At 33.9% G+C, this 22,746-nt stretch overlaps 1 protein-coding gene across 3 annotated transcripts in view; it reads left to right on the forward strand.

The window, feature by feature from the left end:
* Positions 1-22,746, forward strand: part of TMTC2 (transmembrane O-mannosyltransferase targeting cadherins 2) — a 458,982-nt gene that overhangs the window by 345,773 nt on the left and 90,463 nt on the right. For all 3 annotated transcript variants that reach the window (XM_079143057.1, XM_079143058.1, XM_079143056.1), the window contains one exon: positions 3,889-4,010. In XM_079143057.1, coding sequence (XP_078999183.1) covers positions 3,889-4,010 — 122 coding nt within the window. The remainder of the gene's footprint in view (positions 1-3,888; positions 4,011-22,746) is intronic.

The following is a 22,746-nucleotide window of genomic DNA, read 5'->3' on the forward strand; positions in this document are numbered from 1 at the left end:
CCTTTAGGCTTATTTTTTGGTCTTATTTGTATAGCATGATGTAGTGGAAAGTGCCAGAGAAAACTCTTAATGTGAATTCTGAATTTGGCATTTGCTTGTTTTTGATTTTGAGCGAGTTAATTAAGCTCAGTGAGCCACGTTCACCTCATTTATAAAATGAGACTGATGTGAATTAGTATATGGATAATGTAGAAAGAAAGATATATATTTAAGATATCAGTAGGTAGCCAATAAATAATAAGCTTCATGTGTCAAGCAGCTTGGCACAATAGAAAAAACATCATGGCTTTAGAGCCGTTTGGACCTTTTAGGATGGCATTATTAATTGTCCCTGTGCAAGTCACTCCTCATTCTTGAAACTTCCTCTCCCTCCATAAAATGGGTGTTTTAGCCCTAATTGTAGATTGTAAATGAGAAATGTGAAGTTCTACCTTCCCAGTACTAGTACTTATTCTTGTATTAATTGTTGCTTAAATCTTTAAAGAGTTGTCTTTTTAACACATCCCATTTATCCCTAATTTATTTTCTTGCAGGATTTGTATCTTGATTTTATTTTCATATTTATGAGCGTGTGTGTGTGTGTGCATGCATGTGCATGCACAGGTTAACCATAAAATCAATTTATGTCTTATATGCCATATATTTTCCTCTTAAGAATTAAATAACATATGTGTAGGAAGCATTTTTAAAGGTCAGCCCTGGATCACTATTGCTCTTCCTTATTATTTTAATTCAATAGATAAGCCCAAGGCAAAATGAAATGAATCTGATGGCCAATATGTTACAGCTAGAAAACAATTTTCTATGAGCAAAAGTATAATTTTCACCTGAGCTGGGGAGTTGGACTATTTGTGATTATCCTCTACCATCTGGTTAAAACGATGTGTTGAGGACAGGTTGTCCTGGGCTTAAATTGCAGCTTTATTTACCACCTCGTATGTTTTTGATTTTTTGTTACCTAGTCACTCTGCTGCTCATCTTTTACTTCTGTAATATCCAGATAATGACATTCCTTAATAACCAGTGAGAAGTGTATATAAAGCAACTAATACAGTTTGAAAATATGTTTCAACACTATGAACAATTGATTAGTGGGATGATGGAGTAATGTGTTAACTCTGCTAATAAAGCTAATAGAGAAAAAGTTCTGTTTGTCCTTCCTTATGTGTAGAATAGGAGTGGGCATACATAAGTAGGACATCTGCCACTTGCAGCGTGGTACCCAAATTCATAGTTGACACTTATTGTAGAATTCTTACTGTCCTCATTTGCTATTAAAATATAGTGAACGATTATATGAAGTGTTTCCAAGCTAGAATGAATAGTACCTAAGGAGGCTAGTTATTTATCCATTTTCATATGCTTGCCAAGATGCATCATTACATTACTTATTTTAGCCCTTTAATATTTCCCTATCTCACGAACCATACAAATTAATTTTACTTGTGACTTCTTACTGAAGAAAATGGACCATCCACTGATTGTTTAGTAAATTAATATTTTATTTCAAAATAGTTTTCAATAATGATAAATTTCTGGCATAAAAAAAGCAGTACTACTTTCTGAAATGATTTTTAGACATTAACAAATGTAATAAATGTTTGAATCTCAAAAGTACTCTGGATTTGGGATTATTGTATGTTTTTTGTACAGGGGACCTACTGTTATTATTCTAAAAATAAGTTCATTTTTTTATAAATAAGAAGTGGAAGCCACATTAAATGCAGTCACTGTACAGCTTTCAAAAACTGCCCTGTGAACACTTGAACAGGTGAATTAGAAGTAGAACTTCAGGCTGATTCCAAATAGAACCTATGATGCAGGATCATCTTTCTTCTATCTTACGATCTGTTTTTGTTTTTTGTTTTTTTATAGATACATGTTTAGCCAAAATTTGTCATTAATCATTTTAAACCTCTCAATATTTTAGTGTTTGCATCTTTTCTGTTGTATAAATCATATCTTATTGTTTTAGTCTGAAAAAGTACCTCACTTCTCCTAAGAACAGTTATTTACCTTATCCGGAAACATTTGTTCAAACCCCCCCAAATCTATCTGACAATATACCAGTTTTCATAGAGGTATTAAAGTATAAACAAGAAAATTATTACAGAAATTTTGGAAAATTAAAACAAAATTCATTCCCAAACTATCATTCTAACAACTAAAAGCATTTTGGGGGTATAGTCTTTCCTATTCTTTGATCTTTACTTCACTGTATCTTGCTTCTTATCCTTAACGTGGGAAAAGAGCACCAAACATATTTTCACCTCTCTTTTTCATGATGGTGTAGTTTACAAACTTTCCTGAGAAATAAAAACACATAAATATGTTTGAGTATATACATACATTTTTGTGCATATTATACATTATTTGTCATTATTATTATTATTATTATTATTATTATTTTTACTAACCAACCTAGCGAATCCAAATGCAAAAGGTCAGGGGACTCAAACCAATTCAGTTCATCAGACATATTTGTATTGATAGTTACTGTGCTAATAAAAAAGAACATGACTTTTCAAAAGCTAGAGAGTTCTTTGAAGCAAAAAAAAAAAAAAGACAACCAATGTGGGTGATACATTAGGAAAGAGTTCTGTGCTTCTAATGGAAAAGACTATAATCATTATGATTAGTTAAGCTATAAAGGTCTATCTGGGAAATAGTACAAGTTACTAATCTATTTCCTGGAGTCAGAAACTGAAGAGCATCTACATTTGCAATATTTATTACACTACAATATTCAACTTAAATATACTAGTCATATTAAAATATAATTTTTTTCTATAGGTTGAATAACCCTCCATACTCTTTTAAGAGGGAGAGGGGAATGATAATAACCAGTCAACTGGTACTCTTTTGGCTTTATTTCCATATTTTTCTCTTGCTTAGTTATTGAAATGCTGTTTTGTAGCTAAAATTTGTATAACTTGAAAGTAATGGCTAATGACTGCGAGTCCCCAGAGTAGCTTTGTACAGGATCAAAGCTGAGCATGCTTGATAATTGTCATGCACTCATTAGATTTTTCCAAATGAAAGTGGTAAATTTTATTTACATAGTGATATATAAAATGCAAGTGATTCTGAAAAAAGTTGAAACCCAACACCATTGTTTAACTCCAAAACATTTTCAACTTTTTCTCAACAAGGTTATACTACCTTAGAGGGTAGGATATCACACTTTTGTCCTGTAGTCCCTACATAGGGCTCTCTACTTACTAGCTATTCAATAAATACTTGAACATCTAAAAGAATGAATGAATGAATAAATGTAAAGAAGGAAGAACCAATTTATGTCTGCAAAAACAAATGGTGACAAACGACCTGTGCTTAAGACTCAGTTGTCACTAGGTTAAAAATCAAAACTATACTGTTTAACAAATTTTTAGCATTAGTTATTTTACTTCATTTTCCAATCATACATTTTTTCATCTCTTAAATGAAAATCATAATGACTTCTTTGGAAATAAAATGAAAAAAATGAATGAAAGAATGGGCACAGTATCTGAAATCCCCTGGAGTGTAAATACGATAATGGTGGTGGTGGTGGGGGTGGTGGTGGTGGTGATGGTGGTGATATTGCAAATGCTATTGGAAAAGTCTATTGTCCATTTTTTTTTTCTTTATAGCTTTCATTATAAATTTATTTTAGCTGATGCTAAACAGCATTAAAATTATACATATTTATATGTCACCAAGTGTATGTGATGTAATGTTGAAATCAGATTAAACATATCTAACTCCTTTATTTATCATTTCTTTATTTTTAAAACATTCAACTTATTGTTTTTCTTGATTTATTGAAATGTTATCTACAATCATGCTGCTGTTCAGTAGCTCACTAGAACCTGCAGCCTCAGTTTGATCTTCAGATTCTCTTTCCAGGTGAAGCATATATGCGATTAAGCAAGCTCCCAGAAGCAGAGCATTGGTATATGGAATCATTGAGATCCAAGACTGACCACATCCCTGCCCATCTCACCTATGGGAAACTGCTAGCTCTAACAGTGAGTAACTAACTACCTTCCTCACTCTTTATAAGTTGGTTTTCTCCATGCATACTGGGATATATGCGTTTGAGGCAGTGGTTCTAAGCCTATTAACTCAGGTAAGGAGATAATGACCTGATATTGTTAGAACCCTGTACAGAGATTATAGAGCATTTGTTATCCAGTGTTTGGCCTAGATAAGATCTAAAATGTAATTTAATGGAAAAAAAAAATAAATGGAGAATACCATATATGTGATTTCATAATCACTTTGTCCTAACTGCAATATTTACATAAACATTGTGTTCTACAATCCAATGTTAGCTCTAAATTGGTTGTAATTAGAGCTAAATCTGATTCTTTCAAATGACCATCATCACATAAAACTTCACATGTGTTGGAATTTCATCTAATAAAATCTTCTGTGAGACAAGTGGAAGATAACACTTGGTCACCCACCGTGTGACAAACACTCCCCATGGGCACAGTTTTGTGAAACTGGTGTTAGATGAAGTATAAGAAATTGCTAATATTCTACCATTGTGAGTTGCAAAACTGGTAATTTTTATGTATTTAAAAGTAATTTTCATTTCTTTATTTTACACAATAGGGGATGGTTAAAAAAATTAAACTTTCTGAGCTCACACAACTAAGTGGCAGAATTTGACTTTATTCCTAATATCTGTATTCTTTTAGTTATTTCACCTGATCTTGCCAGTGTTAATAAAAATAAGTGCATGTTAGAAAAACAGAGCAAATGGTCAGGAAGGTGAATCCAAAGTGAATTCATAAATGAAGAGCCTAAAATGTAATAGATAGGAATTGAAACAAATTATTAGGTGAAGCTAACTTAAAGAAACCTTTAAAATAATAATAATCCTCGAACAGAGATGTTACCATAAGCGTTTCATAAGGGTGCTCTGAAAAATATAACTACCAAAAAACAAAGAGCTTTTTAGAAATAAAAATATAATACCAAAAACAATTCTTATTCGAAGGAGAGGAGGATAAAGGTTAAGAAATATTCTCACACACAAACAGAAAAAAATAAGAAATAAAAAGTATGACAGAAAAAATTGTGAAGGAAATCACTGTGGGGGTCCCACAAAGAACAGGAGATGATCATAACTCAGATTTGAAAGGTACAAGTTGCTATTTCTGTTTAGAGCATCCTAATGTACCTTGTTTAACCACTTAGAAAAATAATTATTTTACCTTATGAAAATCTTTCCTGGTTCCCACTGGTTTCACACAATTTCAAGTAAGAAAAGAATTCCTGTATTTTTTGTTCTTCCTTCTATCTAAGCTTTTGTTATGGAATGGAAATGGAAATATTTTAAGTTAAATGGCTAAATGATTACCTTCAAAAATAACTATAAGTTACAGATGCCTGATTCAACCCCCCCAAAAAAAGTTGGAAATTAAAAAAATTGAAGCATTAATATACATAATTCTGAATATGCCTAGACCCTGATACTGGATATAGAAACCATGTGTCCCTTTTTTTTCCCCCCCAAGGCTGAATATTTTAAGTTTCCTATACCCAAAATATGATTTTCAAGGCTGCTTTCTTCTTTTTAGAACTTTTTTTAAAAAACAAAACCAAGATTTAAAGTTTTACTTTACAGAAACATATGAAAGGGATGAAAAGATTCATGTATTACAATCCAAATTTTTAATTCCCCCCCAGTAAGACTTTTATACTTTCCAAATTGCTGATTAGATGAAATACAAACCCTATTATGAAATGACTTAAACTCACAATGCCAAAACCCCACAACCATCATTAATAGTTTCTTTGTAAATTATAACATTTGGCAAATTTCTGATCCCAGTAGATTTTTTTTTCTTTTTTTCTTTTTTTTTTTTTTTTTGGTCTAAATGTGGGTTTCTTAGCCTGGTAATATGCCATTTACTTAACATGGAATTGACAAGGTGGAAAATACCACACATTTGACTTCTGGATGTTTTAAATGTATTATGAAATGGAATTGGCTTCTAGTATCAGTAGAAGAATAATAGAAATGGATTTGTTGTGTTTTTACCCATTGGTCAGAACTGACCAAAAGCAAACTGTGTAAAAAGAACTTGTAGCTATAGTAGATTTACAATGTAGAGTAGGGTTTTTATATAAGAATTCTTTTTTATTAGACAAATTAAAGAAAAATGATTATTAGTACTTTTATTATATAGTCAGTGGAATGATTCACTCAATAAACTTTTTACAAGTTTTTCTGTAAGAATTCATGTATATTTATAGTATTTAGAAAAGTTCAAAGGGATTTAGGTTTCCCAGAATGCTTTGGAACATTCTATAGATCATATCCTTTTTTTCCATTCCTCTGCCAAAAATGTCCTTTTCCTTTCTCTGCCTGTTGAAATTTTATTTCCTCTGTAAAGTCTTGCCTGTCTCTCTCAGTGTATGTATATACATATATATGTGATTTTCCTTTCTCTGAAGTGCCTTTCACACTGTTCTCAGTATCTCAACATTAGCACTTCCAAAGAGAATAGCACACATAAATCTGTGTCTGTCTTTTGACCTGGGCATGGGGCAGGGAATAAGTCTTTACTAATCATTTTATTTCTTTAGTATGTGGCATTTCACTGTCCTGTCTTTTCAAGTTTTTTAAGAGGTATGTGCAAGGCTTTTAAAATATTTTTCCCTAGTCTGACACCCATTCCTTGGTTTGTTACTCTATGTCAGGCATGACTTTAATCCTCAGCGATCTAGTGATCTGTGTTGAGTAATAGGATGAGAGTGATGTGCTGAGAGAGTGGACACAGAGTCATCCTCAGAAGTGCTCAGAGGAGAGGTGTATACAAAAGGGATGTGCATGTCCTGAATTCCTGTGCTTGACACGTTATTCCAGATAAACTTGACAAACCTTAGCAAATATGATCTCCTTTCTATAAATGAAGAAACTGAGCTTCAAATATTTGAGGAACATCCCTAAAAGTTCTGTAGCAATTGAATAAGTAGAATTAAATCTAACCTCAAGGTTTTCTGAACATGTCACTGATTTTCAATCTATATTAGATAATATTTAAGTGTGGAATTTTTTCCCCTTGGTATGCCTGATAGAACCGATTAGAGATTCTGAAAAGTAAGTCACCCCATTTCACTTACCTCCTTTTTGTAACTTATTTTACATTTTTCCTTTAAATACTGGTTTAGATTATGTGGTTAAGCACATTTTTATTATGAGTTATGATAGGTCATGAACATAGGACTTCAGTTTTAGGCTATTGGCACTTTCAGATCCTACATTATACCTCGAATACAAATTTTCCAGGGTCCCCTGGGGAATATTTCTTCATTAAAGTCACTAGTAGCCTCCATGTTAATACAGTTGGACCCAAGTGACATCTCTTTTAATATATTTGGAACTTTCATGCCAATGTCATGTCCAATTAAAATACTAAACACAAGCTGAGTTAGAATTGCTCTGCTTAAAATCATGATTTATTTCTTGTTTGAACTTTGTTACCTAGGGCTAATGCCATGAATTTAAAATTGGACATGCATTAAGAGAGAAAGGAAGGAATAACATTTCCATTATTGTATTTCAAGTAATTCTCTAGCTGTTTCTAAAGCCGTGTGACTTCTCTTGCTTTGCGCACATGCTTCTGAATATTTTTTTCTTTCTTTTTTTTCCTGTTGAGTTTATTCAAGCCAAATATTTTGCAGTTTTTGTGAGCCAATAAAATTAATATTGATTTAAATTGTAATAAAAACTACTTGGCTGTTAGCTTATTTTCCAGATTTAGGTTAGTAGGAGAGAAGGAAGGATATTGGAGACTCTGACAGTGATTCTTGATACAGAAAACCTTTATTTTGGCTACTACATGGGAACAGTGAGCCAGACTTCTGTGTCTAGCCAAAGTTAATTGGGCTACATAAAACTCCAGTTGTGAAAGTACTTGAGGTTCCACTGAAAAACCCCATGCCCCAGGCTAAAATGGTGTCAGTGTAGTCTATCTGAAAGTACAGAGCTGTCTGTTCCTACTGTTCTTTTAAAATTATTATTACTATTTAGAGCTGAGTTATTGTTGTTGTTGTTTCTAATTTGGTTTTGTCCAGAGCAAAGTATTTTCAGTTTTGCCCGTTGACCAACATTGAGGCTGCTTTATGTATTTGATTGTAATCGCTGCATAGCCATGTTTAGATTGGAGAGAGAGGAGAACAAAAGGTAATTTTCCCTATAATTTTTACTCACCGATTGTTATGAATATAGTCAAGTTGCAAAATTAATTCTGTGAAGAGTGAAGACATAATACACACTTTCCATGCTACTGAAATAGATGAAATATTGAACTCCAGTACAATATTCAGCTAAGTTTTATGTGAAGTTGCCTTATCTAAACTTTATTACTTATTGTGGAAATATATAGTTATTGCTGTATTATTTTTACTCTGAAGGATAGTGAATCTGATGGTTCATTTTTTAGGACCCCTTCATGAATTCAAGATATTTATTTTGTTGTCTTATAAAAACTCTAAATTATTATGCCACTAAATGACAAGAATCCAGATCTCTCTAAAATATCCCAAATTTGTATTCTCCTTTCATATGTCAGTGAGAAGTTATCATTAGAGATTTTTTTTTTTGCTAGATATACTCAAATTCTTTGACACTAAAGCCTACATGAAAAAAATTTTTCCTCTTTTGTTTATAAATAAATGTGTTGCAATGTTTGAAAAGAAATGTTTCCTTTTTAATTTATGGGTAAATAAGATTATACTGCTTTTTAAAATAACTTATATTTTATTCTTTTATTTTGTTGGCTTGGTTGGTTAACTTTTGTATTTGTTCTGTAGTTTTTCTTTGATGCAATTTAAATAGTCAGCCAGCTCAAGCCCTCATAATTCCCTAAATGTCCTGATATCTCATGTTCTTGGAGAGAGATAGCTGAAGAAGTGACATGCCTCTTAAATAGAATGTGACATTCTTGCAGAATTCAAATAATATTAGCCTTTTTCAAAAACCTGTATTGGATACATATTTGCTGCCCCCAAACTATGTCTCAGCTCTCTTGTAAGCAGTGACAACACAAAGACCAACAGGGTACTTTCTTGACTTCCAGAAGATCTGGGTGCATTTTATTTTTATTATAAGCACGGGATCACACATCATTTTGTAGGCATGTTTTTTTCCCTCTATTTTGTAGTTCTTTAATTTGTTAAAGTACCATTGATACACTGTGATACTTGACTTCATGGCTTCCTGTCTTTAATTCTTTTAGGTATATCATATTGATTGTCTATCATGTAACAAAGCATGAAAATATTTTAATGTGAGTTAAACTTTGCTTTTGTACCTTTCTTTTTCTAACTTGATAATTTTTTTTATTTATCTATTTACTAGTTTATTTTTTTACAGACTGCATTTTGATTCACTGTACACAAATGGGGTAACTTGATAATTTCTAATGATCTATCAGACAGTAGAAAATTTGAGTATCTCTCCTTGTTTTCTGGTCTAAGAATATGTTCACTCTTGGGAAAGGTGGTACAACCAATGTATATTTTAACAAGGAATGCCCTTTCACACGTGGTTGGGCCAACACTTTTACAAATAGAGATTGTCTTTTTTCCTGTGGCATCTGGATATGGGTGGACAGGTGCTCCGCTACTCTGCATACAATTATTTTGCAGCAAACCCACCACAAGTTGAAAATATTGTTAAAAATCAAAAATGAACTTAATATACCTAAGATACCAAACATCCTATGTTAGCAACACAGTCTACATAGAGTAAGAGTTGTTTTCTCTTAACCATCACAAAGCAGACTATGACTTGCTGCTGTCCAGTTACACAGGACAGTATCATACTGCATCAAATTAGTCCAGGAAAAGATCAAAATTCAAATGTTTGAATGCATATTGCTTTAATACCAGTGCAAAGTAGAAAAATAAGCTAAACCATTATAAGTCAGGGACCATCTGTATGTATCTGCACTCACATGTGTAGTCCAGAATGCCACACCAGTTCCACGATATTAAAATAGTCATTTTTTGCAGACTCTTAAGAGGTTCAAGAGCAGCCCAGCCATGCCCGTGTTCACCAGCCTGTCAGATTTCTGTCATTTCTTATTGTTTACCCTTTTACGCTTGAGGCCTCTGAGCTTGTGTAGCGTGAAGCGTGAGGCCTGAGGAACTGTAGCTTGCATCCTTACATTTATTAAAACTACACTTGCTTCAAACACAATTAATTCTGGGGTCAGTGCCATTTGTTTTTCAAAGTCTTGAGCTTCTCAGACCATAGAAACTTGCCATTAACTTCATATATCTCTGGCATAAATCCCCAGAGGTTGCTTTCCTAACCTTTTAAAGAGTTAAATGTCATGCGCAGTAGAGGACGGCTCCTGGCCCTGCCTCTTCAGTGGTAATATCAATCACATTACCTTCAGAGATGAGCTCATACTCCTCTCACGAACAAGGTATCTGCAAACTAGAATCCCATTTTATAGATGAGGGAGCTAAGGTTCACTCAAGGTAAATCCAAGTCTGTGTTCAAAGCCTATTGTGTTATACTGCCCCTTCTTTTTCCTTCAATATAAGTTATGCCATTTAAATTACTATCTGCCCTTTCATTTACTTTATTATGCTGACACACATGCATGGTTAATTTCAGAATGCATAAACATTTGCGTTGAAAACAAATATACAGTTTCTGAGTGGGAAGGCATTTTCAATGTGTATCTTTAAATAAGAAGAATTCTAACATAGCTATTGGTAGAAGGATTTAAGTATCTGTACATGTGAAGTAAGAAAAAATAGTAAATGAAATTTAACACTTGAGTTTTTAACTCATGTATGGTGTGTATAGATTTCCTCAGATTTGAAAGTTTAAAGGAGACATTGTGGTATTGAAAATTGAAAGGAGTAGGGGTAGGGTCTTGGAAGGCCAGAGTAAAGTGACTTTGACCTTTACCTGGTAAACATTTAACTGGTAGAAGATTAAGTTGGAGCTGGAGCACTTACCTGCCTAGTAATTTATTTCTTCTCACATTGGAAAGGATAATTTTTAAAGGTTTAAAATTGCAGGATTCTCATTTCTAAGACATAATTGAGGCCGTTTGTCAAAAGTGACAGAATGAGATACATTCTTTAGTGTACACTGTAATTCAGTGTGCATGGTAATGATGCTACTTTTAGATGGCAGAGAGCAACGTGCAGAAGGAATCACATCTAGATAGGACCTTTTGGCCAATCTGACATTAGCCATGTGGCATAGATTTTAATGTAGGCACTGACTATCATGTAAAGCCTGTATTATAATGTCATAGGATGGAGAAATAGGTGTTGTAGATATAATTGATCTGTCTGAGAAATTTTTGTCTCTCAAAAATGAAACTTGAAGACATCATCTACCATATAGTTTGTTCTACTTGTTATTTTTAGGGATAAAACAGCAATAGCTAGATGACTTTCTGACTGCATCTGAAATTTACTTACTTTAAGCAGAAAATTACTGATGAGGAGCCTATGGTTTTATGTTGTGAGATTTCTTTGCATACTTCAAAAAGATTAACTGCAGACATATAAGATTAAGTTGATACCTGTTGCTTTGGCTCAAGATGCTAGCCTGTGGGTATTGATTTTCCTCTTTTCTATTTGGGATTCACATTCCCACATCCGCCATGAGTGGTAATTACCTTCTTCCCTCCATTTCCACTTATGTGGAAGAAGGGTCTTCCATCTAGTCCCCCTTTACCACTTTGTTTCCTTTACATGTATATAAAGAACAGTTTTGAATTCAATATGTACTATGGTTTGGATATGGTCTGTGTTTCCCAAAGGTTCTTGTGTTGGAAGATTGGTACCCAGTATTGATCTTAGATTGATATCTAATCAGAAGAGTGGTATTTTTAAGAGGTGGGTCTAGTGGCAAATAATTAGGTTATTAGAGGGCATTGCCCTCAGTGAAAATTAATGTAGTTCTCATGGGACTCTGGTTAGTTCCTGTGTGAGGGTTATTATAAAACAGCAAGACTGACCCTGCCTGTACTTTGGCTTCTTATCTTGCCATATGATATCCTGCTCTTGTATGTGTTGTGTTCATTTTAAATGCCCAGGATGCCTTCTCTAGAACTTATTCTATCCTGATTGGACTTTCAGCTTCCACAACTGTGAGCTAAGTAAACCTCTTTTCTTTTTAAAGTGTCTGGCCCCAGGTATTTTGTTATAGTGATAGGAAACTGACTAAAATATTTGTTCTGACTGTAAATACAACACTGATTCAACAAGGAATGTTACATGTTGTAATAGTTTTGCATCACTAATGAAACATCTGACACAGGGTACCTATGAAGTAAAGAGAAATTATTTTGGCTCTTTGATCCAAAGGTTCAATTCCAAGATCGGGTACCAGTTCTATTGGATTGGGCCACTTGTGAGGGTGGCATATCATGGCAGAATTGTGTTTCAGAGCAAGAGGGAACATCTTGAACAGGAAGCAGAGATAGAAATTGAGAGATGGGGTTCCCACATCACTTTTGAGGGAATATCTCTAATGACCTAAGGACCTCTCCCTAGGCCCTAGTCTTTAGAGGTACAACACATCTCCCAACACTGCCACTGTGTGGGTCAAATCTTTATGTAGTGATCTTTGGAGGACATTCAACATTCAAACTGTAGCACATTGAAGATTGTATTGTCATTGTTTGGAAAAGTTCTGTCGTGTAGCTTGATGGTAGAACTCTTCCCAGCACCACACACACACAAAAAGAAAAAAGAATAAAATGAAAAATTAAGAATACTAAAAAGATGTTATATCTTCTATTATTGCATTGGTGGTTTCTATTAAAGCAATATTCCCAAAATGTGCAAAATACATTCCTAACATATATTCACCAGAACATTTAGATTTAAGTGTTGAGATCTTTTCTTTTCTTTTCTTTTCTTTTTTTTTTTTTTTTTTTTGTGGTGCCTCACAGATAGTAGGCAAGTGTTCTATCACTGAATCATCCCCAGCCCTCCATGTTTCTTTAAAATAAGCAGTCAGGCAGAATGAGGTGGCACATGTCTGTAACCCCAGCTACTGGGAAGGCTGAGGCAGGACGATTGTAAGTTTGAGGTCAGCTTGGGCAACTTAGCCAGACCCTATAAAAAATAAAATGAAAGACTGAGGAGTATAACTCAGTGGTGGACTGTTTGCCATGCATACATGAAGCCCTGGGCTCAGTCCTGAGTACTGAAAAATAAAAAAAAATAGTAGTCAAATTAGTGTGGAAAAAACTGCATACTATATTATTTTCTTAAAATATGTATGCATATTATCCATTAAGTCTCTGAAAGCCTTTCTGCATTAAAGGTTCCATTTAGTATATTTATTATAAAACAGTAGTTCTTTTTTTTTTATCAAGTCGAACCTCTTACCATCCTGAGAGAAATAACTTCTGCTAAATATATTTTAGGGAATTTTACAATATATTAAATTGAAAGGTGGCAGGACATAGACAGTACAAAAATGTTAGGATTATGCATCAGTGAAAAAGACTGATTTTTACCTTGTCAACTGGTGAACCATGAAGTTGGAGCAGGAACACCTGATCTGTTGCTTATGAATAGCATATTTCTCATGTAGTCAGTATTAAATATCTAAAAATTTAGTAAAAATGAGTGTGCTTCTTTGCTTTCCTCTGTGATGAGTAGATAGGATAGGAGGAGAAAATTCTAGAAAATCAGAAGTACCATCAAAGTCAATATTTTGAAAGAAGAAGCTCTTACTGGTGTCAGGACAATATCTACCTAAAAATGGAAATATATATGAATTAGTCCAAAACAGTAGAGTTCAACTACCAGTTGATAATTTTATAATATGTTTGAGGATGTATTTATAGCCTTCAAAATGCTGGTAGAGCTCACTAACCTTAAGCCATAAATTTTAAGGAGGGAATTTTATTAATGTATAATCATAGGCAAATATATTTTAATTGTGTTTAGTTCTTAAAATAGAAATAGCATTTGTTGATTGCAGTATTTAAAATCTTTTCCTAATATATCTATGGTATGTTATTTTTTATATCCTATGCTGAATAATACATGAGAGGAAGCAGTTATGACTTCATTTGAAGTTTTAACTAACATGCCCTTACTCTCCACATATTACAGTTCAAGTCATTAATTTTTTAAATTTTATCTTATGAATTAATTTTTTTGGAAACACTATCAAACATGAAAAAAGAAAGCATTAAAAAGGACACTGTGTATTTTTAACTAAGATAAGCAAATTTTATGGCATTTATGTTAGATTTTTAATGTAGTTAATCTTTAATAAAATTTTTGAAGGATATTTTAGATTATAGAGCCAACATGAAGTTCTAAAGCATGTTCCCGTTGTCCCAACCCATTTTCTCCCATATATATCAATGATTTTATAATATAATCTTTTTAATATGCTGTTGCATTTGGTTCTAATATATTTAAATTTTTTTGTTTTAATTGTGTATGAACCTTTATTTTAATTTATTTATTTTTACATTGTGCTGAGAATTGAACCCAGTACCTTACACATACTAGGCAAGCATTCTACCAGTGAGCAACAACCCCAGCCCTATGGTTTGCTAACATTCCATTGACAATTTTTACATTCATATTCATGGGGGGTTTAGGTCTGTAGTTTTCTTTCTTGTAGTAAGTAGTGTCTTTGTCCAGTGTTGACATCAGTATAGGTGCTGATATCAATAGGTAGTATAGGGTGTTATACACAAGACATTAATTTGTTAGCATAGCTTCCTCCTCAAATTTTTGGAAGACTATGAGAAGTATTGGTGTTAATTCTTAATTGCTTGATGGAATTTATCAATGAAGACATCTGGTTCTAAACTTTTCTTTTTTGTGGGTGACAGTTAGCTCCATGATTCATTATCCATTATCATAATAGGTCTGTTCAAATTTTTCTTTAAATTTTTAATGGTTCAGTCTTGCTAGGTTCTATATATTTGGGAATTTATCTATCTCCTCTAGATTATCTAATTTGTTAGTGTATAATTGTTCAAGATTCATTTTTTTTCCTGTGACATCTATTGTAATGTCTTCTCTTTCATTTCCAATTTTTGTTATTTGAATCTTTTTTTTTTTCTGAGTCTTGCTAAGAGTTTCTCAATTTTATCTTTTCTGAAAAACAACTTTAGTTTTGGTTTTTTTTTTCTATCCTCTATTCTCTATTTTTTTTTTTTTTTTCTTTTTGAGACAACATAGCTGGGTTGCCAAGCCTGACATTGAAGTCTTATGCTCAAGTGATCCTCCTGCCTCAGCCTCCCAGGTAGCTGGAACTACAGGCAAGAACCACACCCCGCCCCTCTGGTTTCAGTGAAGCATTTCATCTGATTTCATTTTATTTCCTCTCCTAGAGTATCAAGAATAATTCTGTTAAAATTTTATAGTGTTTTCCCTGGAATTTAGAGTAGGCATTTTAAACTAATTTAAGTACACCTTTAAGTAACACTAACTGCTTCATGTTAGTATGGTTACCTCATAATGGAGTATTGCACATATTCATTTTACTTATATATATGCTATAATCACCCAATAAATTACTACTATTACTTTAAACATATAGTTTTCTTTTAGATCAGTGAAGAAAATATATTTTATTGTACCTTCACTTATTCTTTCCATAACACTTTCTTTATATAGATCCAAGTTTCTAACATATCATTTTCTTTCTGCCTGAAAATAAATTTTTTAATATTTCTTATAGGGAAGTTTGCTGGTAATGGATTTCCTCAGTTTTTATTTGCTTATAAAATCCAGAGATCTTTACTTTTAAAGGATCATTTTGCTGGATATAAGATTCATGGTTTCTGGGTGTTCCTCTCACCCCAACATTTTGAATATTTTACTCTATCCTCTTTTTGCTCAATAGTTACTGATTAAAAGTCCATTGTAATTCTTAGCCCTGTTGCTCTGTAGGTAAGGTGATTTTCCAAGAGTTCTTGTCTTGTCTTTGGCTTTCTGCAGTTTGAATATAGTATGCCTACATGCAGTGCTTTAGGGATTTATCTTGCCTAATGTGCTCTGAGATTTATGAATCTGTGGTTTGGTGTTTGTCATTAATTTTTGCAAAGTCCTCCATCATTATTACTGCAGCTCAGCTTTCTTTCTTCCTCTTCTGATATTCCAATTACCCATAACTGACATTTTTGGAATTTTCCCTCAGGTCTTAGGTGTCCTATGCTTTTCATTCTTTTTCTCTTTGTATGCCAGTTTGGGAAGTTTTTATTGACCTCTATTCAAGCTCAGTGATTCTTTCCTTGGCCCTGCTGGGGCTTCTGATGAGCCCATCCAGGACAGCCTTGATTTCTTTTACAGAACTTTTGATTTCTAGCATTTCCTTTTCCTTCTTTATAACATCTCCCTGCTTTCATTGCCCATCTGTTCTCTTGCATGTTGTCCACATTTCCACTAGAACCATTAATAAATCATAGTCGTTTTAAATTTTGACTCATAATTCCAAAATCTGGTTCATATTCTAGCATCTGAGTGGTTCTGATACTTGCTTTGTCTTTTCTGATTTTGTTTTCTTCCCTTTTGCCATGGCTTGTATTTCTTTGCAGGATCTAAGTCCTAGGAACTGGAATACATATGCCTTTCTTTTGAAAGGATATATATTAATCTAGCTAGGAACTGGGCATTGTTTCATGTTTTTTGTAACCATAGGTGCTAGAGGCTACACATTCCTTTAATGTTCTTATTTTTATTTTCTCAGGTGTTATTAGACTTGTTTTAATTCTTTTTCTCGGGCACCATCTCAGGTGTCTGCACTATATTACACTGGAGTTGCTGTGTGTGTGTGTGTGTGTGTGTGTGTGTGTGTGTATGTTCCACAATAATTCAGTTCAATCCCAGTCTTTGGGTGTGGGCTTGTTTCTCTGTCCTATGACCCTCCAACATTTTCTCACTTACATAGCTCCTTCCCCTTGATCCCCTTAGAGTAGACTGAAAGGAGAAGGGAGGATGAGGGAAGAAGAATGCCTTCCCTACAGCCATGAGCAAAGTCTCTGGTAAAGGCTGTCATGCTAGATAGTTGGTCTTTGTTAGTGAAAAGACTCTGGGAATAACTCACAAGATGACTATTCCCCTTCCCTTGCCATCACCAGGAAGGAATCCTCTTTTGGTTCTTCACTATATACCTAGTCCTGTGCCTGGCGGTTGAAGAGTCCCTAGGACTGGGGCGCTAGAGAGTTTTTCTCCTTAATGGTAGTTCACACTCAGCCTCCAGCAAATCTCAAATTTGCCATTTTTGTGTCCCTTGTGGTTTTTTGTCTTCACTGACTTCTGCGTCAGATGAGCACATCCATACTAAGAATTTCTAGACTCTCCTGTTCCACACTTCAGGGTGGCTTGTCTTTCAACTCAGTTCTCTGATGGGTCCAAGAAAAACCATTGTGAGCCTGTTCAGTTTTTTCTTGTAAGAACAAAAGTGATGGAGTTTTTAATGACCTGGCTCAGATTTATCTACCTTCCTTCCTCCCATCCCATCCCAGAAAACCTCTGTAAGAACTAATCTCCTCTTCCCCACACTCAGGACATTCTTTCATCCTCTTTCAAAGCACTCACTGTACATTGACTAACGTTACAGTGTTATTAGCATTGTGCAGGCACACGGTTTCAATCTGTTTATGTCGGTCTGTATCGAGGGCTATGTCTATGTATCAAGAATCATAAATATTCAAGGAATGTGTCACATTTTCCTTTTCCCATGGCACAAAGCATAATGTATGGTAGATGCTCAGTTTTAAAGCATTTAAAACATTGTGTGGTAGGCATGTTGTAAGATTGTAAGGACTCAGTAAATGGTAACCATTCACAACAAGAATATTATTGTTACTATTATGTCTTTGCATGACATAGAACATGGTTTATTATTTGACTGTAGCATTTCTTGTTATCCTCATCAATCATCAGCCCCACAATATCCAACTTCTAGGCCCCCCCCCCCCAAGGATGTTATATCCACTTACACATTATCTTTTCCAAAGAGTCTGCTCCCTTGTCCCTGAATATCTTTTTCTTGTCTCTCCATAGCAAGGTCCTAACCACCTGGGTTCAATCCCCTGTATTGCAAAAATAAATAAATAATTAAATGAACAAAGAAAAGGACTCAGCATGTAGCTCAGTGGTCCAGTGCTCCTCTACCACATATAAATGTGTATATACATATATTGTATTAACACAATTTATTATTATAAATATAAGTATATATACGTATAATACTTACATATTTATATATAAATATATTTGATATATTTAAACATTTATATATATTATATATAATATTTGATATATTTATATATATTGTGTGTTGGGGGAACACTGGGGATTGACCCTGGGGGTACTCTACCACTGACCTACATCCCCAGCCCTTTTTATTTTTTTATTTTGAGACAAGGTCTCCAAGCTGGTCTCAAACTTAACGATCCTACTGCTTTAGTCTTACAAGTTGTGTCTGGAGGTGCATGCCTGACTCACTTCCAGTGTTCTTGTCACATGTAAAAACCTAGGTGCTAGCTGAATCCTATCAAAATTATTATTTGTTTTTTTTTTTCAAGCAGTGGGAGTTGGAACCATGTCTGTCTATAATGAGTGCTAGCTTGGTGTTTTCCACATAGTTGGTCTATAAGTGCTTGTTGAATGAATGTAAGTTCAATGACTCAGAACAGTGATTGACCTTGTTCATGTATAAGCTATCTAACTATTGTACTGACATCACTGCCCACTGAGTTAATTCTTCTCTTATCTGTACCTCCCTGAAAGTGAGGTGCATCTTTTATTGTTGTTAGGTATTTTTACATCTGTCCTGCCCATTAGAAGGGGAGCTGGTGTAGGGTGTCAGCTCAGTCTTATTTATTTTTTTAGATGTGGAGGGAGGGAGCTGTAGGACAGCAATAAATATTTGTTGAACAAACCAATTAGTTTGGTGTTGCATGATAGAAGGAAAGCACAAGAGAAGTAGAACTTTGTTAAAATGTTGAAAGGGATAAATGGCAAAGTCAACCATTTGAACAAATAGAAAGAGAGAAAATGCTTTAAATGGGTTAAAGTAATAAAAATGTGAGAAGGTATTTTTTCATTTTATTTTGTTGTTTAAAATCCTGTTGGCAGAGATCATCAGTATTAAGAGGTTGAAGAGTACATTTAAAGGGTCAAGTTGTCAGATAAACATTTAGGGCATTAAATAATTTAATTCTATTTTTGTTTCAGTGAAAAATGATAAGGTAATCCTATGAATATAGACATAGTTATCATAATTGGAAGCTAGAAATGAAGGAACCCTAAATGGACCACATCCCTACTTGTTTCCTATTTGATAAAATCGTGGCCACCTTTCTTGTTCTGATAGCCCTAGAATAGAAACTCACAAGTGTTTAATATAAGCTATCCACTTTAGAGGGAGTTTCTAGAATTTCATGCACAGTAGTGATGATAATGAACATGTATTTTTTCTGACAGGTGTAACAGAACACAGATAATTCTCTGTTCTTTTATAAAGTATGATGTATGACAGCCAGGAATAAGATCATCTTTTATAGGAATTATCATAATATTTGTCTGTTTCATCTGAAGAATTGGCTTGGTATGTAAATTTGATGGAATGAAAGCAATATGAAACATTTTCTACAGGAAGTGGTTAGGTTGAATTTACATTGATGAAGATTACAGAAGAAGAAGATGGGATGTTGCTCTAATTTTGCTGAATTTCATTATGATCTTAGAAAGTATTAACTTTTGCTTCATGTTATATCATTTATTCAACTGTAACACTTATTCTTGTTCCAAATATTAAAATGACTATTGTTATAAACTATATTTAAGAAAACTTTATTTGGAATTCTCAAGAATATTTTTCCATAATAGGCAGAAGTTTCCAGATATTTGTGAAATGAATGGTTTTGTTATTATATTAAGCCACACAAATCTGAAACGCTCTAAGATGACTTTGTACTATTGTATAAAACCTTCCTTAGAGATAATATGATATTTTTAGGGGTAATAGGATTAAGTAGTCCTTCTTTAGGCATGTAACTTGTTCTCCTTATACTTCTCTAACTGCATTGGGTCATTAATCCAGTTGGTCTAGCATTACTAAAACTGCCTTTTTAAAATTTTATTTTCACTCTCTTTATTGCTTATCCTTCAGTACAAAAGCTATGTAATGTCTTCTCTGGTTATTTTCTGAACTTTACTTTCCCTTCTATTGCCTGTCCAATATTTTTATTTCATTATTATATTTTAAAAATAATAGAAATAATTAGCATGCTGTCTATAGCCATTGAGTTTAAGAAAAAAATCTGTGAAATATGCAGAAATGAATAAAATTGTATTTTGGTTAACTGATTTTTTTCTCCTGTGAAGTGACAAGTCTCTGTATTTTACAATATTCAAAATTAACTATAACTCTCCTTAGAATTTTAAGATTGGTAGCTGCTTAAACCTGAGCTTACCACCATGTCACCATTTTAAAGAGAAAATTGGCCTTCTGGAAAATACATACTTCTAGGGGATAGGTAGTAGGTGATTTCTTATATGTCACCAATATTTATATGAGTTTTCCAGTTTGATCAAAAGCAATCCCTAAGTTCTTTTAACTCCATCTTCCATCTTGGGTTTTGGTATTCTCTCTGCTTTCTGTTTTCTTCAAATTATTTGAAGAAATTTTCCCACAGTCTTCTAGAAAAAGAGGCACATGGTCTTCATGTGGTTGTGTTACAAGAATATTGTTTTAAGTGTAGTCAAAATAATTATATATGTCCATGATATGCCTGTGGGTAAGTAGATTCAGGTGGAAAGGTTCAGTTAAGAAGAGAACCAGTCTTTATTCTGTTTTGTTTTGTTGTGCTTTTTTTTTTTAATTTTTTTGAGCACTCACAAAGTGTCTCTGCGCTATTAAAATATATTTTATTTCATTTAATCCTTTTAAGATGTTATACTTTTGCTACTACCATCCCTATTGCACAAAGATCATAACAGCTAACATTTGTTGGGCACTTACCATATACCATGCACAGCTATAGGAGCTTTATGTGTACTTTCTCAGTTACAACTTTCATCAGGAGGTATCATTATTGCTGTAAGGAACTGAATGTCTGGAGACTAAATAACTCTCCCAAGTGGCCCAGCTCTTCTTAGATCATGCTCAAGGAGATGATCAAGCTCAGGTGTGATTCTCAAGTCAGTATTCTTTCCTTTACACCAATGCTTCTCTTTCTATAATACATCTGTGCTTATTTTAAAATATAAATGGCTTTAAATGATTTGATAAACAACTTTGATTTTTCCTCAGATTTCTAAAGCCCTGAGGTTTTCATATTCTGTGACAAGACACTGTGTATCCCAGTGTACGCAGTCATTTCATTTTGAGAGGCTGAGCAAGTCAACGTCTTTTTTCCACAGCTTGCTCTGTATTTGTAGGAGTTGTGCAAAATATGATGTCAAGTTTACTAAAGAGCCATCCTGTATACTTCCGCATTGCTTTGGTGAATTGCTCTAATGGCTAGTAGTGTCAGTTTAGTCCCTCCTGCGTCTCAAAGATAAACCTGCCAACTTGGGTGACAATTAAACTGCATGATGTGATGAACACCATTTGGGAGGTTGATGTTTAGTGTGTCCTGTGTCATCTACATCGTGCATTTTTCCTATCAAGGTCGAGAGGGTCTTTGACGTTGACAGTGATAATTTATCCCTGAGCCAAACTATACTATTAAATTGTCTATCAAGAGGAAAAGAAGTTGATACTGTCTATTTTTCATCACCCTGTTACCTCTCTACTCATTTTTCTTCTGAAATTGTGACCCACAATTTCTTGTGAAATTACACATTTTCTCTTACTGTCAGAGAGAAAGAATTTCATTTTGTAATCATACCAAAACACATGTGTGTGCTTCAGCTGCACGCTGTACTGCTAGGACTTGGGAGTGATCCAGTCCAGTGATATGCTTGTCATATGTATTTATACATACAGACTTGTTCTCTTGGCAGGGTGCCAGCCTCTGGCCATTGTGTGTGCTTTCCCCTTTCCACCTAGTTTAAAAGTTCCTGTCATCTCATAGGTACTGCTTCTAGTCCCTTCACCTCTGGAAGTGCCAGTGAGCAAGTGTTTCTTACTAACCAACACTCTTTTCAGTAGTTCCATCTTTCTTTGTAAGTCACAGAAAATTATTTGCAGAAGGTAGCATAATAATCATTAGTTTGGCAAAAAGTAAAACTTTCGTTACATTTGCTGTTAAATAACCTTATTTTCTCAGATAAATGTGTTTTAGATTGTTATCAAATCAATCTTTGGAAGCTGCAGATCCTTTTAAGTGGTGTTTAGTAAGAAAAAAATCTTACAGTTAGTAACGTTCTCTGTCCAGAGTCACCATGTGTAAGAGCAGGAATTATCTCAGGTAATCTATCCAGTGCCTGATACAATGCCAGGCATACAGTAGATACTTTTGTACCTGGTGAGGAATAGGTGGATAGATAGACTCATGAGTTTGTCTTTGCTCTCTATAAGACTTGTTTTGAAGTAGCTGATGGTTCTCCTTCCTGGTAATGAGCTACTAGAACATGCCTATGATGTGATAGCACAAACTGGGGAGCCAAATTATCTTGGTTTGAGTCCCAGCTTTGCCAAACCAATCTTTTATACATTAGGCAACGTACTTAACCTCTTCATGTCTTGGTTTCTTCTTCTGTCAAAGGGGTGTCTTAATAGAATCTCAGATGTGTTATGAGGATGTAATGTTACAATGAATGCAAAAT

The sequence above is a fragment of the Sciurus vulgaris genome, assembly GCF_902686455.1.
Source record: "Sciurus vulgaris genome assembly, chromosome: 5".
NCBI lineage: Eukaryota > Metazoa > Chordata > Mammalia > Rodentia > Sciuridae > Sciurus > Sciurus vulgaris.